General features: G+C 69.0%; 1 protein-coding gene across 1 annotated transcript; it reads left to right on the plus strand.

Moving 5' to 3' along the window:
• The first annotated feature begins 3,749 nt into the window (after positions 1-3,749).
• Positions 3,750-17,538, plus strand: NOS3 (nitric oxide synthase 3). Its single transcript, XM_072033978.1, is given in 27 exon segments — positions 3,750-4,008; positions 4,776-4,878; positions 4,968-5,116; positions 5,597-5,688; positions 5,691-5,758; positions 5,860-5,951; positions 6,584-6,725; positions 6,809-6,948; positions 7,161-7,335; positions 7,415-7,516; positions 7,644-7,838; positions 8,092-8,153; positions 8,343-8,473; positions 8,476-8,542; positions 8,617-8,681; positions 8,789-8,901; positions 10,021-10,197; positions 10,294-10,426; positions 10,770-10,848; positions 10,933-11,120; positions 11,968-12,149; positions 13,190-13,400; positions 14,120-14,207; positions 14,870-14,991; positions 16,646-16,794; positions 17,049-17,243; positions 17,324-17,538. Coding segments are annotated over 27 exon segments (3,456 nt in total). The 5' UTR covers positions 3,750-3,895; the 3' UTR covers positions 17,447-17,538.
• Positions 17,539-17,652: the final 114 nt, after the last annotated feature.

Raw genomic sequence — 17,652 nt, forward strand, 5'->3', positions numbered from 1 at the left:
CGCCCCGGGCCCCTCCAGCCCCGCGTGCCCCCCAGAGCCCCCTCCCCACATCCCCACTGCACCACGCCCCCCCGGCACCCCCAGGCTCAATCATGCCCCCCCCGCACCCATCCCGGCTGCAATACGCCCCCCCCCATGAAAAGAGCCCGGCCACAACCCCCCCGGGACGGGGGGGGGGTCGTGAATGTGGGGGCACGGATAGGGGCTCATGAATAGCACAAGGGGGGGCCGGGGCACAGAAACGCTTCCCGGCCCCCCCCTCTACCCCAGGGCCCCCCCCCTGTCCCCGCCCACCCCCCCAGCCCAGCCCTGGAGCTCAGAGCGGGGGCCGGTGCCAGCCCCGGCGGCGGAACATAAACAGCAGCTGCGCCTGGGAGGCAGCGCCGGGGGGCCGGGGGGGGGCCGGGGGCCAAACGGGGGGGGACGCAGCACCCGCTGTGTGTCTGCAACTGGGGGCACTGGGACGTGCTGGGGCAGCGTGCTCTGCCCGGGGTCATGTGGAGTCATGAGGGGGGGGCTGCATCTGACCCACGCTGGGGACCCCCCCACCGGTACCACAGTGCGGCCCCCAGCCACGGTCCTCAGCAGGGTGGGCTCCACACGGCCAGTCCTGCACCAGTGCTGGTCCTGGTCCTGGTACTGGTCCCAGTGCCTTCCCCAGTTTCAGGTTGGTGCCGGGTCCTGGCCTGGTGCCAGGCTCCAGTCTCTGTGCTGGTCCCAGTCCCAGTGCTGGGACCCAGTCCTGGTTCTGGTCCCAGTCCTGATCCTGGTTCTGGGTCCTGGTCCTGGTCTCCGACCCATTGCTGGTCCCAGTCCCATTACTGGTCCCAGTCCCATCACCAGTCCCAGACCCAGTCCCATTGCTGGTCCCAGACACAGTTCCTTTACTGGTCCCAGTCCCACTGCTTGTCCTGGTGCCAGTCCCTGTCCCAATCCCACTGCCAGTCCCTGTTCCTGTCCCAGTCCCAGTGCTGGTGCTGGTGACAGTTCTGGTCCCAGTCCCAGTTCCAGTCCTGCTTCTGGTCCCATATCCCAGTCCCAGTCCCAATCCCCATCCCAGTCCTGGTACTGGAGACACTGGGATGTGCTGGGGCAGTGTGCTCTGCCCGGGGTCATGTGAGGTCACGGGGGGGGGGGGAGGGGGCTGCATCTGACTCTCACTGGGGACCCCCCCCACCAGCCCCACAGCGCAGCCCCCAGACACTGTCCCCCGCCGCGTGGGCTCCACACAGCCAGTCCTGCTCCAGTGCTGGTACTGGTCCCAGTGCTGGACCTAGTATTAGTACTGGTCCCAGTCCTGCTTCAGCGCTGGGACAGGTCCCAGTGCTGGTCGTAGTACTGGTACTGGTCCCAGTGCAGTTCCTAGTATTAGTACTGGTCCCAGTGCTGGTCCTTGTACTGGTACTGGTTCCAGTCCTGCTCCAGTGCTGGTACTGGTCTTGGTGCTGCTCCAGCGCTGATCCCTGTCCCAGTCCCAGTCCCGGTCCTACTTCTGTTGCTGATTCTAGTCCCAGTGCCAGTGCCAGTTCCAGTCCCGGTACTGGTGCCAGTCCCAGTCCCAGTCTCAGTCCCAGTCCCGGTGCTGGTGCCGGTCCCGGTCCCAGTCCCAGTCCTATTACTGGTCCCTGTCCCATTGCCGGTCCTGGTCCCAGTCCTAGTCCCTGTCCCGGTGCCGGTGCCAGTCCCAGTGCCTTTGCTGGTCCCAGTCCCAGTTCCGTTACTGGTCCCGGTGCCGGTGCTGGTGCCGGTCCCAGTCCCAGTCCCAGTCCCAGTCCCAGTCCCAGTCCCAGTCCCAGTCCCAGTCCCAGTCCCGGTCCCAGTCCCAGTCCCAGTCCTATTACTGGTCCCTGTCCCATTGCCGGTCCTGGTCCCTGTCCCAGTCCCTGTCCCGGTGCCGGTCCCAGTCCCAGTGCCTTTGCTGGTCCCAGTCCCAGTTCCATTACTGGTCCCAGTCCCGGTGCTGGTGCCGGTCCCAGTCCCAGTCCCAGTCCCAGTCCCAGTCCCAGTCCCAGTCCCAGTCCCAGTCCTATTACTGGTCTCCGTCCCATTGCCGGTCCTGGTCCCGGTCCCAGTCCCTGTCCCAGTCCCGGTGCCGGTCCCAGTCCCAGTGCCTTTGCTGGTCCCAGTCCCAGTTCCGTTACTGGTCCCGGTGCCGGTGCCAGTCCCAGTCTCAGTCCCGGTGCCGGTCCCAGTCCCAGTCCCAGTCCCAGTCCCGGTGCTGGTGCCGGTGCTGGTGCCGGTGCCGGTCCCAGTCCCAGACCCGTTCCCGTTCCCGTTCCCGGTCCCGGTCCCGTCGGGGCCGCTCCGCCCGCCCCTGTCCGAGGTGCTGAAAGCGGCGGCGGCCCCGGCCCTGCCCCGGCCCCGGCCCTGCCCCGACCCGCGCGGTGCCAGCGGGCTCCCAGCGGGCCGAGCCGGGCCGAACCGGGCCGGGCCGGGACGGGCCGGGACTGGCGGATCCGAGCCGAGCCGAGCCCCTCCCGCACTGCCCCGGGTCCCCAGGAGGCTGCGAGGGACCCCGCGGCTGCCCCACGCGGGAGGGGCCGGGCCGTGGGCGGGGGGCTGCGGGCAGGACAAGCCCCGAGCCCCCGCCCCGCCTGCCCCCGAGGCCGCCCCCGGTCCCCTCCCGGCCCCCCCACCGGCACCGGGGCCGTCCGGTCACCGCCCCCTCGGGGGGGGGCAGCCAATGGGGTGAGCGTCCGGCGGTGACGGACAGCCCTGTCCCGCCCCCGGGGGGGGCGAGGGGGTCGGGGTAGGGGCGGGGGGGGCAGGAGGGGGGCGGGGGGCGGCGACCCCCGTGCGGCGGGGCCGGGTGGGCGCCCCCGGCATGGGGCTGGGGGGGGGGTCCCACGCCCCCCCCCCCTTGGGGCCGGCTGCCCAGCGCTGCCCGCGGGGCTGGGGGGCGCACCCGGCGCTGCCCCCCGCGGCGGCACCCCCGGGGGGGTCCCCAGGACGTGTCCCACGAGGGGGCTGCCGGGTCCTGCCCCCCCCCCAACCCCCTGCCCGAATTCCCTCCCTGCCCCCCCCGCGCCCTCCCCAGGCGTTGCTTTCCTCCGAGGAGCAGGAAGGAAACTCTCGGGGCGCGGCTTCCCGTTCCCTGCCGCCCCCACCCCCCCCGAGTCCCGGCACTGTTGCGGAACCCTTGGCCGGACCGACCAGGCCGGGCCCCCCCCGGGGCACCCCGCTCTGTCCCCGCCGCGCCCCCCCAATCCCGTGGGGTTTGAGCCCCACTCCCGGGACCCCCCGGGACCACCCGCCCCCCCACCCCCTGCCCCCCGGGGTCCCCTCGCCCCGCTCGGAGCATCCCCGCGGGTACCCGACGGGACCCCCACATTTCCCCCCCCCCTCAGTGTGTCCCCCCCGGCCTGCGCCCCCTAAACCGTGGCGGGGCCCCGTAGGGTGCCCTGCGAGGGGGGGGCCGGCAGCGGCCGGGCAGCCTCAATGGCAGGAACTGGGTGGGGGCCCGGCCGGGGGGGGGCCGGGGCGCACCTCCGGATGTCCGCCGGGGGGGCCAGGGGGGCGCGGGGCCGTGGGCACCCACGGGGGGCACCGCGACCACCCCCCCACAGCAGCACCGCAGCCCCCAGGGGGTCTCCCAACCGCGACCCTTGCCCCGACGCCGCCCCCTCCGTGTCCCGCGTGGGTCCCGCGTGGGGTCCGCGGCAGCAGCAGCGGGGGGGGGGCCGTGTCCGCGCCCCCCCTCCCCGTGCGTCCGGGCTCGGGCGGGCGCCGTCCACCGCGCGCCCCACGCGCGGGGTCCCACGGCCCCGCGCCCACGCCCCCGCCGCCGTCCCGCGTGGCGGCCGCCCCCTGACGTGCGGGCGGGGGGCACGGCTCCCCCCGCGCCTTATCGCCGGAGGAAGCGGCCGCTCCTGCCCGGCGGCTCAGTGGCGGCGCGATGGGGAACCTGCCGGCCGTGCTGCCCGGCGCTGCCCGCTCCTGCGGCCTCGGCCTCTGCTCGCGGCAGCTCAGCCCCGCACCCGACGAGGGGCCCGGCCCCGATAAGGGCAGGTGGGTACGGGGGGGGGTGTGGGGGGGGGGGGACTCGGCGGGCCCCCCGTCTCCGTCCGCTGTCCGGGACGGTTCTCATGGGGATGGCCCTGGGGGTGCCCTCGCCCCACGGGAGACGTGGACGCGGTGGGGTGGTGGCGGGACGGGGGGCACAGCCACGGGAACCCCCCCGTGAGCCCCCTGCCCTCGCTGCCCCCTGCATGGCGGCTGTGCCCCCCCCGCCCCATGGTGTGCCCGGGGCGTCCCGCTGCCACCCCCCTGCCCCGCGGCACCCGTGGGACGTGTGGGAGCCCAGCGGGCGAGCTGGGGAGGATGGGACGTGGGGATGGGACACGGGGGGGGTGAACGGGGATGGGACGTGAGCCGTGTCGGGACAGGGGGGGACACCGCAGCCCCCGTGGGGACAGGATGGCGTTAACCCCTTCGGGTGGCGGGGCCCGGCTCTGACTCACGCCTATTGTTCACACTCGCACGCACGCACGAGGCCGAGGAACGCCCCAAGCCAGCACCGGGCCCTCACCCCACGCCTGTCCCACACCCCACGGGGGCCCGGGGACACCGAGGGCAGAGGGGCGTGGGAGATGCCCCCCCTCACCCCAGCACCGCGCCCCATTGCCCTCAGCGCCCCCCTGCCACCCCCTCTCCCACCATCCCCATCCCCTGGGGGGCCAGGAGCGTCCCCAAGCGTCGGAGCCACAGGGCTGAGCGTGGGGAGGGGTCCCCAGGCTCAGGGAGGGGTCCCCAGGCTCAGGGCTGCCTCCCCCCAGCCCGGTGCCCGTGCGCCCCACGGAGCCCACGCGCTTCGCCCGGCTGAAGAACTGGGAGACCGGGAGCATCGCCTACGACACGCTCTGCGCCCAGGCCGAGCAGGTGGGGGCCGGGGTGGGGGCTTGGGGGGGCTGGGGGGTGTGGGACCAGGCCGGTGCCCCCGCGGATCCCAGCCTCTGCCACCCCCCCAGGAGCTGCCGTGCTCGGGGCGGCGCTGCCTGGGCTCCCTGGTGCTGCCCAAGCAGCTGCCGGCCCCCGGCACCGAGGGTGCCCGCAGTGGCCCCGAGCTGCTGGCCCTGGCCCGGGACTTCATCAACCAGTACTACGCGTCCATCCGGCGGTGAGTGCGGCCGGGGGTCTGCCCCACAGCACCCCACAGCCCCGTCCCCATCCCCACCCCACAGCACCCCACAGCCCCATCCCTGCTCCAGGGTACCCCACAGCCCCATCCCCATCCCCACCCCACAGCACCCCACAGCCCCATCCCTGCCCCAGGGTACCCCACAGCCCCAACCCATCTCCGTCCCAGGGCACCCCACAGCCCCATCCCTGCCCCAGGGCACCCCACAGCCCCATCCCCACCCCACAGCCCAGCCCAACCCCACAGCACGCAAATCCTCACCCCTGCCTGGGGCACCAAAACACCCCTTCCCCTCCCCAAAGCTCCCACTTTGAGCTGGGAGCTCCAAGGACGCCGCCTCCCCCTCCCTGCCTGTGCCCCCCTCGCTGCACCCTGAGCATCCCAAGCCCCCAGGGTCTCCCCCCCATCTCCAGGCTGCCCCCGAGCTGTTACTGGGTTGAGCTGGGTGGGTGCCTGCAGGGACAACTCCCCGGCGCACGCGCAGCGGCTGCGGGATGTGGAAGCAGCCATCGAGGCCACGGGCACCTACCAGCTGCTGGAGCCCGAGCTGATTTTGGGGCCAAGCAGGCCTGGCGCAACGCCGCCCGCTGCGTCGGCCGCATCCAGTGGAACAAGCTGCAGGTGAGGGTGGGCGCAGCCCCACAGGGCTGGAGGGGTGCCCCGGGGTCAGGCACGCTGTGGGGCTGGGGATGGAGGAGGCAGTGGCACCCCCTGCCCCACAGGTATTTGATGCCCGGGACTGCGCCAGTGTGGGGGAGATGTTTGGGTTCCTCTGCACCCACATCCAGTACGCAACCAACCGCGGCAACATACGGTGAGAGAGAGCACCAACGGGGGGTGGGGTGGGGTGGGGATGGGATGGGGATGGGGATGGGGATGGGGATGGGGATGGGGATGGGGATGGGGATGGGGATGGGATGGGATGGGGATGGGGATGGGGATGGGATGGGATGGGATGGGGATGGGGATGGGATGGGGATGGGGATGGGATGGGATGGGATGGGATGGGATGGGATGGGATGGGATGGGATGGGATGGGATGGGGATGGGGATGGGGATGGGATGGGGATGGGGATGGGGATGGGATGGGGATGGGGATGGGATGGGAATGGGATGGGATGGGATGGGGATGGGGATGGGATGGGGATGGGGATGGGGATGGGATGGGGATGGGATGGGGATGGGGATGGGGATGGGATGGGGATGGGATGGGGATGGGGATGGGATGGGGATGGGATGGGGATGGGGATGGGATGGGGATGGGGATGGGGATGGGATGGGATGGGATGGGATGGGGATGGGATGGGGATGGGATGGGGATGGGGATGGGATGGGGATGGGGATGGGGATGGGATGGGATGGATGGGATGGGGATGGGGATGGGGATGGGATGGGGACAGCAATGAGGACCTGGGGGGCTGTTTGGTGCCCTCCCCCTCTCTGCAGGTCGGCCATCACCATCTTCCCCCAGCGGGTGCCGGGCCGGGGCGATTTCCGCATCTGGAACTCGCAGCTGATCCGCTACGCCGGGTACCGGCAGCCCGACGGCTCCGTGCTGGGCGACCCGGCCAACGTGGACATCACCGAGGTGGGAGCCCAGGGCCACCCTGCTGCCCCGGCACCGGGTGAGGGCACCGCAGACCCCCCCTCTAATACCTCCTGCGCCCCCAGCTCTGCGTGCACTACGGCTGGAGCCCGGGGAACGGCCGCTTCGACGTGCTGCCCCTGCTGCTGCAGGGTCCCGACGAGGCCCCCGAGCTCTTCCCCCTGCCACCGGAGCTGGTCCTCGAGGTGCCCCTCACACATCCCACGTGAGTGGGTCCGGGCCCCCCCGTGTCCCTGCCCATGGATCGGGGGCTGCCCCAGCGCGTGGGCACGGCCACGGGTTTGGGGACGGGGTGGGGGCTCCTCGTGCTCGTCCCAGTGCAGCTCTGGAGCAGGGGGCAGGAGTGGGGATGGGAGGAGGGGGTGGAGGTGGGGGGTCTGCGATGGGGCCCTGGGCTGTATCCCCCTCCCCACGCAGGCTGGAGTGGTTCGGGGAGCTGGGGCTGCGCTGGTACGCGCTGCCCGCCGTCTCCAACATGCTGCTGGAGATCGGGGGGCTGGAGTTCCCGGCGGCCCCCTTCAACGGCTGGTACATGAGCAGCGAGATCGGCACCAGGAACCTGTGCGACAGCCACCGCTACAACCTGCTGCAGGTGAGCGCCGCGGCGCCACGGGGTGGGGGGGGAGCTGGGGGCCGGGGGGGTCCCAACGAGCCTGCGTCCCCCCCGACAGGAGGTGGCCCTGCGCATGGGGCTGGACACGCGCAAGACCTCGTCCCTCTGGAAGGACAAAGCCGCCGTGGAGGTGAACATCGCCGTGCTGCACAGCTACCAGGTGGGCTGGCACGGCCGGGGGCACCGCGGCCACGGGGGGGTGGTCCTGGGGGCACAGCCGGGGGGACACCCCCGGGGCATGGCACGTGCCAGGGGGATTGGCCACTGCCTGCCCCCTGTCCCCGCAGGTCGCCAAAGTGACCATCGTGGACCACCACGCGGCCACCGAGTCCTTCGTGAAGCACATGGAGAACGAGCTGCGGACGCGGGGGGGGTGCCCGGCCGACTGGGTCTGGATCGTGCCCCCCATCTCGGGCAGCCTCACCCCCGTCTTCCACCAGGAGATGGTCAACTACCAGCTCTGCCCCACCTTCCGCTACCAGGTGCGCCCAGACCCTTCCCCTTCCCCTTCCCCTTCCCCTTCCCCTTCCCCTTCCCCTTCCCTTCCCCTTCCCCTTCCCCTTCCCCTTCCCCTTCCCCTTCCCCTTCCCCTTCCCCTTCCCCTTCCCTTCCCCTTCCTCCCCTTCCCCCTTCCCCTTCCCCTTCCCTTCCCTTTCCCCTTTCCCCTTTCCCTCCCACCCCATCCCTCCCCACCCAGCGGTCCTTCCCCAGCTCCTGACCCTTCCTCGCCCGCAGCCCGGCGCCTGAAGAGTCTACGTCTCCCCAGGCCTCACCGTCACCAAAAAGCCTTTCAAGGAGTAGCAGGGAGACAGTGGCAGCCCAGAGAGGCGCGGGGGCCGGGGCAGGGACGGCGCTGGGCCCCCTCGGCCCACAGCGCGGTCGGTCTGGCCAAGCTGATGGGCACGGTGATGCACACGGCGCCGTCGAGGCCACCATCCTGTGCGCACCGAGACCGGCAAGTCGCGGCCTCCGCCTCGACCTCCCAGGACTACTGCGGCGCGCTCGACCCCAAGATCAGCAAGCAGGACTTGGGGGAGGGGCTGCACCCGGCCATCGGAACCATCCTGCCCGCCACCGCAGGTGCTGTGCATGGACGAGTACGACATCGTGTCCCTGGCACCGAGACCCTGGTGCTGGTGGTGACCAGCACCTTCGGCCGAGAACCGCCGGGGTGCGGAGGTGAGGGGCTGGGAGAGGATGGGGGCGGGGATGGGATGGGATGGGATGGGGGTGGGCCGTGACCTGTGCCTCCCCACCGAGCTTCTCCAAGGCGCTGATAGAAATCCTCGCCCCTACACCAGCGCCTCGCAGCTGGCCGCCCAGGAGTGGCATCAGCAGGTCTCAGGTCCCTGTCCCCCCTGCTATGAGGACAGATACCCTTGCTAATTTCCGGCACTGGGAGACCCCCGCCCTGCTCAGCACAGCCACCAAGCTCAAGAGCTACGTTGACAAGCGTTGACAGTCGGACCACTAGTGGCCTCCTGGAAGAGGAAGGAACGACGCTGAACAGACACCCGACAGTGCCCCAGAACACTGGGGGCCTTGAATAGAACGGAATGGAATGGAATGGAATGGAATGGAATGGAATGGAATGGAATGGAATGGAATGGAATGGAATGGAATGGGATGGGATGGGATGGGATGGGATGGAATGGAATGGAATGGAATGGGATGGGATGGAATGGAATGGAATGGGATGGGATTGGATGGGATGGGATGGGATGGGATGGGATGGGATGGGATGGGATGGGATGGAATGGAATGGAATGGAATGGGATGGGATGGGATGGGATGGGATGGGATGGGATGGGATGGAATGGAATGGAATGGAATGGAATGGAATGGAATGGAATGGAATGGAATGGAATGGAATGGAATGGAATGGAATGGAATGGAATGGAATGGGATGGGATGGGATGGGATGGGATGGAATGGAATGGAATGGAATGGAATGGGATGGGATGGGATGGGATGGGATGGGATGGGATGGGATGGGATGGGAGGGATGGGGATGGGGATGGGATGGGATGGGATGGGGATGGGGATGGGGGATGGGGATGGGGATGGGGATGGGGATGGGGAAGGGGATGGGGATGGGATGGGGATGGGGATGGGGATGGGGATGGGGATGGGATGGGGATGGGGATGGGGATGGGGATGGGGATGGGGATGGGGATGGGGATGGGATGGGATGGGGATGGGATGGGGATGGGGATGGGGATGGGGATGGGGATTGGTGGGGATGGGGATGGGGATGGGGATGGGGATGGGATGGGATGGGGATGGGATGGGGATGGGATGGGGATGGGAATGGGATGGGATGGGGATGGGATGGGATGGGGATGGGATGGGGAGGGGATGGGGATGGGGAGGGGATGGGGATGGGGATGGGGATGGGGATGGGGAGGGGATGGGGATGGGGATGGGGATGGGATGGGGATGGGGAGGGGAGGGGGATTGGATGGGATGGGGATGGGGATGGGGATTGGGTGGGACAGGGATGGGATGGGGATAGAGTATGGATTGGGTGGGATGGGGATGGGATGGGGATGGGGTGATGACCTCTGCCCCCTCTGGAGTAGGGAAGTACCCATGGGCACCCCCCAGGTTCCCATGGCAGAGTGGGGCTGGGGGCACCCCGCTCATTGCCCCCCCCATACCTCCAGGTTCTCCGTCTTCGGGCTGGGCTCCCGGGCGTACCCCCACTTCTGCGCCTTCGCGCACGCGGTGGACACGCGGCTGGAGGAGCTGGGCGGGGAGCGCATCCTGCCCATGGGCGAGGGGGACGAGCTGTGCGCGCAGGAGGAGTCCTTCCGCACGTGGGCCAAGCTCGTCTTCCAGGTCAGCGGGGAGTGGGGGGGGGGGGGGGCGGTGGGGCAGGGACCCCCGGGGCCGGGCCTGGCACCCACCTCTGGCCCTGCTGCCGCCCCTCCCCAGGCCGCCTGCGAGACCTTCTGCGTGGGGGACGGGGCGGAGGCGGCGGCCGAGGAGATCTTCGCCCCCCAGCAGGGTTGGAAGCGCCAGAAGCACCGGCTGGCCGTGCAGCCTGAGGCCACCGACATCCTCACCGGTACCGTGCGCCCACCCCCACCAGCCCCCCTGCGGGACCCTCCCCCAGATCTGGGACCCCCAGCATGGCCAAGCCCCCCCCCCAGTCCCAGGGCCCCCAGCCGGACTCCCCATGGCCAATGTTGGACCCCCACCACAAGCAGCACCCCAACCCCCAGCCCCTGCAGCCCCCCTCAAGCCCCCAACCCCAATGACCCCCAGCCAGCCCCCCAGGCGCTGCTGCAGCCCCCACCCCTGCCATCAATCCACGTCCTGGCACCCCTCCCCATCTCCCCCCCCAACTCCTCCGACCCCCATCCACCCCCCCCGGAGCCCCCATCCCCGCTGACACCCCCTCCCCACAGGTCTGGCCCACGTGCACAAGCGCAAGGTGTTCCCGTGCACGGTGCTGTCGGTGGAGAACCTGCAGAGCGAAGCGTCCAGGTGAGCCCCGCGCCCCCGCGCGCCCCCCCAGCCCCAATAGGGACCCCCTGCCCATGCCGTGCCCTGTCCCGTCCCCCCCCACAGCCGTGCCACCATGCTGGTGCGCCTGGATGCCGCGGGGCAGCCCGAGCTGCAGTACCTGCCCGGGGACCACCTCGGCGTCTTCCCCGCCAACCGCCCCGAGCTGGTGCAGGAGCTGCTGGAGCGCGTGGAGGACCCGCTGCCCGCCGACGAGCCCGTCCTGGTGGAGGTCCTGGAGAAGGACAGCAGCGGTAGGACCCCGGGGACGGTGCCCAGAGACCCCGCGTGGGGGCTGCACCCGCAGCGGGACCCCCACCAGGGCTGACTGGGAATGGGGTGGCGCCTGATGTCCAACTGTGCCATGCCTCTCCCTGGGGGAGAGCACCCGTCCTTCCCCACCCCTTCCTTCCCCACCCCTTCCCCATCCCCATCCCATCTCCATTCCTATCCCCATACCCTTCCCTATCCCCTTCCTCATCCCCATCCCCATCCCCATCCCATCCCATCCCATCCCATCCATCCCCATCCCCATCCCCATCCCCATCCCCATCCCATCCCCATCCCATCCCCATCCCCATCCCCATCCCCATCCCCATCCCCATCCCCATCCCATCCCATCCCATCCCCATCCCATCCCATCCCCATCCCCATCCCCATCCCCATCCCCATCCCATCCCCATCCCCATCCCATCCCCATCCCCATCCCATCCCATCCCCATCCCCATCCCCATCCCCATCCCCATCCCATCCCCATCCCCATCCCATCCCCATCCCCATCCCCATCCCATCCCCATCCCATCCCCATCCCCATCCCCATCCCATCCCCATCCCATCCAATCCCCATCCCCATCCCATCCCCATCCCATCCCCATCCCCATCCCATCCCATCCAATCCCCAACCCCATCCCATCCCCATCCCATCCCCATTATCTTCCTCATCCCCTATCCACATCCCATTCCCCATCCTCATCCCCTTCCCCATCCCCTCTTTTCCTCTCCCCCTTCTACATCCCCTTCCTCTCCCCTCCCTTCCCCATCCCCGTTCCTGCCCCTGTCCCCCCGTCCCCATCCACGCGCCCACCCCCCGCTGTCCCGCAGGCAGGTTCCCTGGCCACAAGTCGAGCTGGGTGCCGCAGAGCCGCCTGCCCCCCTGCACCCTGCAGCAGGCGCTCACCTTCTTCCTGGACATCACGGCCCCCCCGAGCCCCCAGTTCCTGCAGCTCCTGGCCACGCTGGCACAGGAGCCGGCCGACTGCGAGCGCCTGCAGCAGCTCAGCCAGGTTGGGACTGGGGGGGTTGGGGGGGGACGGGGCTGGTGCTGGGGGTGGGGGCAGTGGTGGGTGATGGGCTGCTGGGACCCTGATGGGCTGGGTGCTGGGATATGGGGATACTGGGATACTGGATATTGGGATGCTGGGATGCTGGATATTGGGATGCTGGGATATGGGGATACTGGGATACTGGGATGCTGGATATTGGGATGCTGGGATACTGGGATATGGGGATACTGGGATACTGGGATGCTGGATATGGGGATATTGGGATACTGGGATGCTGGATATGGGGTTGCTGGGATGCTGGGATATGGGGATACTGGGATACTGGGATGCTGGATATGGGGATATTGGGATACTGGGATGCTGGATATGGGGTTGCTGGGATGCTGGGATATGGGGATACTGGGATACTGGGATGCTGGATATGGGGATACTGGGATACTGGGATGCTGGATATGGGGGTGCTGGGATGCTGGGAAACGGGGATACTGGGATGCTGGATATGGGGATACTGGGATATGGGGATACTCGGATACTGGGATGCTGGATATGAGGATACTGGGATACTGGGATGCTGAGATACTGGGATGCTGAGATGCTGGGATGCTGGGATATGGGGATACTGGGATGCTGGATATGGGGATATTGGGATGCTGAAATAGTGGGATGTTGGATACTGAAATCCCAGGATACTGGTGTGCTGGATACTGGGATGCTGAGATACTGGGATGCTGAGATACTGGGATCCTGGGATATTGGGATGCTGAGATACAGGGAAGCTGAGATACTGGGATGCGGAGATACTGGGATGCTGAATACTGGGGTGCTGAATACTGGGGCAGTGAACACGGGGATCCTAGGACGTTGGGATGCTGAGATACTGGGAAGCTGAGATACTGGGATGCTGGATAGTGGGATCCCAGGATACCGGGACCCCGGGACACTGGGATACCAGATACTGGGCTGCTGTGGTGCCGGGCTGCAGGGACACGGGCACCCTGCTGGCGGGGTCCCTGCGCGTGTCCCAGCGGTGGGTGCTGCAGGACGCCCGGCTGTACGAGGACTGGAAGTGGTTCCGCTGCCCCACGCTGCTGGAGGTGCTGCAGGAGTTCCCCTCGGTGGGGCTGCCGGCCCCCCTGCTGCTCACCCAGCTGCCGCTGCTGCAGCCGCGCTACTACTCCATCAGCTCTGCGCCCGGCCCCTACCCCGGGCAGATCCACCTCACCGTGGCCGTCGTCACCTACCACAGCGAGAGTGAGCGGGGACGGGGACAGGGACGGGGTGGGGGGGGACAGGGGTTCAGTGATGGTGCCCCCCAGCCCTGCGGCTGCTGCGTGGCACCGCCAGTCCCCAGGGAACCTCCAAATCCCTTGGGTACCTCCAGGTCACCATCAGCTCCCCTGGGGCACCTTGGGGTCCCCCAAGGAATTTCCACCCCCTCAGGGCACCACCAGTCTCTGGGGTACCCCCAAAATCCCTGGGGTACCTCCAGGTCCCCAGGGCACCATCAGCGCCCCCAGGGCACCTCAGGGTCCCCCAAGGGATTTCCACCCCCCCAGGGCACCACCAGTCTCTGGGGTACCCCCCAAATCCCTGGGGTACCTCCAGGTCCCCAAGGCACCGCCACTCTCTGGATACCTCAGGGTCCCCCAAGGAATTTCCATCCCCCAGGGCACCACCAGTCCCTGGGGAACCCCCCATATCCCTGGGGTACCTTGGGGTCCCCGGAGTGCCACTAGCCCCTGGGCAATCTTGGGGTCCCCCAAGGAATTTCCACGCCCCCAGGGCACCGCCAGGTACCCCGGGGTCCCACCCTGCCCAGCCCCCCCACGCAGCCCAGGGGTCCCAGCAGCCGTCCCCACGGCCCCGTGCAGCCCCCGTGTCCCACGGCACTGCGGGTCCCAGCCCCCAGCCCCACCGTGGGGCTGCCCGGGCCGGGGTCCGCGTGCCAGGGCCGTGCCTCTCGCCCGCAGACGGCCAGGGCCCGCTGCACCACGGCGTCTGCTCCACGTGGCTGGCGCGGCTGCAGCCCGGGGACACGGTGCCCGCCTTCATCCGTGGGTGAGGGACCGCGGCACCGCGCCCCCAGCCCCAAAACGCGTTTCCCTGCGTGCCTCTGGGCGATAACCCCAAAAACTACATCTCCCAGCATGCCTCGGTGCCATAACCCACCGAACTACAATTCCCAGCATGCCTCGGTCCTATAGCCCCCAAAACTACATTTCCCAGCATGCCTTGAGACCCAGCCCCCCAAAACTACATTTCCCAGCATGCCTTGGTCCCTCAGACCCCCCCCCCCCCCGCCCCCCCCCCAATCTACATTCCCCAGTATGTCCCGGTGCTCCCAAAACTCCACCTCCCACCATGCCTCGGTGCTCCGCCCCTCCCCAAACTACATTTCCCAGCATTCCTCGGTGCCCCCCCCCCCCCCCCCAAAATCCACCTTTCCGTGCCCCCCCCAGCCCAAGCCCGCTGTCCCCACGCCCCCCGCCTCAGCCCAGCCCCGCAGCCGCCCCTCGCCCCCCCCCCCAACGCCTTCCCCCCCCCGTCCCCTCCCCGGACTACAACTCCCAGCATGCCCCGCGCCCCCCCCGCCCTACAACCCCTCGGGACTACATCTCCCAGCGTGCCCCGCGCCCGCTGGGCTGGCCCCGCCCCCTCCCTGCTAACCCCGCCCCCTCCCGTCTGACCCCGCCCCCTCCATCTGGCCCCGCCCCCCGCAGCGCCCCCTCGTTCCGGCTGCCCCCCGCGGCGGACGCCCCCTGCATCCTGGTGGGACCCGGTACCGGCGTGGCGCCCTTCCGCAGCTTCTGGCAGCACCGCCTGCACCAGCTGCACGACGGAGGTGCGGGCGGGGGGACACCGGGGCACCGGGACATGGGGACATTGTGCATGGGGACATTGGGTTGCAGGGGTGCCATTCATGGGGATGTGGGACACTGTGCATGGGGATATGGGGGCATCAGGACATTGGGACATGGGGACATGGTGCATGGGGACACTTTGGGAGCAAGGGGACATTGGGTAGGGGCACATGGGGACACCACGTGTGGGGACGTGGGGGCACCGGGACATGGGAACACCAGGTGTGGGGACACGGGGACACTGTCCATGGGGACATGGGGGCACTGGGACACGGGGACATCGTGCGTGGGGACATGGGACACCACGCACGGGGACACAGGGACACTGTCCATGGCAATATGGGGACATTGGGACATGGGGACATGGTGCATGGGGACACTTTGGGAGCAAGGGGACATCGGGTGGGGGCACATGGGGACACCACGTGTGGGGATATGGGGGCACCAGGGCATTGGGACACAATGCGTTGGGACACCGTGCATGGGGACACCACAGGGGGCAATGGGACATTGGGTGGAGGGACATGGGGACACCACGCGTGGGGATACCGGGGCACTGGGACATGGGGACATTGGGCTGCAGGGATGCCATTCATGGGGACGTGGGGACATCGTGCATGGGGACATGGGACACTGTGCATGGGGATATGGGGGCATCAGGACACGGGGACATGGTGCATGGGGACATGGGCCACCACGCATGGGGACACAGGGACACTGTGCATGGTGATATGGGGACACTGGGACATGGGGACATGGTGCATGGGGACACTTTGGGAGCAAGGGGACATCGGGTGGAGGGACATGGGACACTGTGCATGGGGATATGGGGACACTGGGACATGGGGACATGGGGACATGGTGCATGGGGACACTTTGGGAGCAAGGGGACATCAGGTGGGGGCACATGGGGACACCACGTGTGGGGATATGGGGGCACCAGGGCATTGGGACACAATGCGTTGGGACACCGTGCATGGGGACACCACAGGGGGCAACGGGACATTGGGTGGAGGGACATGGGGACACCACGCGTGGGGATACCGGGGCACTGGGACATGGGGACATTGGGCTGCAGGGATGCCATTCATGGGGACGTGGGGACATCGTGCATGGGGACATGGGACACTGGGACACTGTGCATGGGGATATGGGGGCATCAGGACATGGGGACATGGTGCATGGGGACAATTCGGGAGCAAGGGGACATTGGGTGGGGGCACATGGGGACACCACGTGTGGGGATATGGGGGCACCAGGGCATTAGGACACTATGCATGGGGACACCACAGGGGACATTGGGTGGAGGGACATGGGGACATCATGCGTGGGGATACCGGGGCACTGGGACATGGGGACATCGTGCGTGGGGACATTGGGTTGCAGGGGTGCCATTCATGGGGATGTGGGACACCGTGCATGGGGACACAGGGACACTGGGACGCTGTGCATGGGGACACCCTGTGCAGGGACATGGGGACACCGTGCATGGGGACATGGGACACTGGGCACAGGGCTGTGGGGACATGGGCACACGGGGCCAGGGAGGGGTGGGCGCGGGACTGTGGTGGCAGTGGGGTGCAGGACGGGGGACGCGGGGCTCGGGGGGGTGCTGCAGCCGCTGCCCCCCCGCAGGCGGCCCCCTGGGCAGCATGGTGCTGGTGTTCGGGTGCCGCTCGTCCGCGCTGGACCACATCTACCGGCAGGAGATGGAGGAGGCGCGGGAGAGGGGGGCCCTCAGCCAGGTCCTCACCGCCTTCTCCCGTGAGCCCGACACCCCCAAGGTGGGACGGGGACGGGGACGGGGACAGAGAGCGGGGATGGGGCAGGGGTGGAGGTGGGGGACGGGGAGAGACAGGGATGGGAACGGGATGGGGATGGGGACGGGGCTGGGGGCGCACGGAGGGAGGGAGGCAGGGCTGGTGTGGGGACACGGGGGGACAGGGACATGGGGATGGGGTGGGGATGGGGACGTGATGGGGACAGGGACATGGGGACGGGGGCCATGCGGGGGTCTCAGCCACCCCGCGCCCCCCAGGCCTACGTGCAGGACGTGCTGCGGACGCAGCTGGCGGAGGAGGTGCACCGGGTGCTGTGCCAGTGCGCCGGGCACATGTACGTGTGCGGGGACGTGACGATGGCCACCGAGGTGCTGCAGACCGTGCAGCACATCCTGGTGCAGCGGGCCGGCATGACGCTGGGGCAGGCGGGGGACTTCATCAGCGAGCTGCGGGTAAGGGACCTGGGGGGGGGGGGGCACACGGATGGGGAGGGTGCCCGGAGCCGCTGTCCCCACCGCCCCGCTCCCCGCAGGACAAGAACCGGTACCACGAGGACATCTTCGGCCTCACCTTCCGCACGCAGGAGGTGGCGTTCCGCATCCGCAGCCAGTCCTTCTCCATGCAGGAGCGCCGGCACCCCCGCCCGGCCCCCTGAGCGCGCCGGGGACACCCCCGTGCCCCCCCACACTGCTGCCCCCCCGCTGCAGGCAGCGCCCGCCCCCCCGGTAAAGGTTTAGTTTTTGATAACCCCGTACGGCCTCCTGCGTCCCGGGGGGCTCTGGTGGGGCTGGGGGTGGTGGTGGTGGGGGGGACCAGGTGCGGGTTGGGGTTTGGGCACCCCCCAGGGGGCACGGCGCACCC

The sequence above is a fragment of the Anas platyrhynchos genome, chromosome 2 (genome assembly GCF_047663525.1).
Source record: "Anas platyrhynchos isolate ZD024472 breed Pekin duck chromosome 2, IASCAAS_PekinDuck_T2T, whole genome shotgun sequence".
Lineage (NCBI taxonomy): Eukaryota > Metazoa > Chordata > Aves > Anseriformes > Anatidae > Anas > Anas platyrhynchos.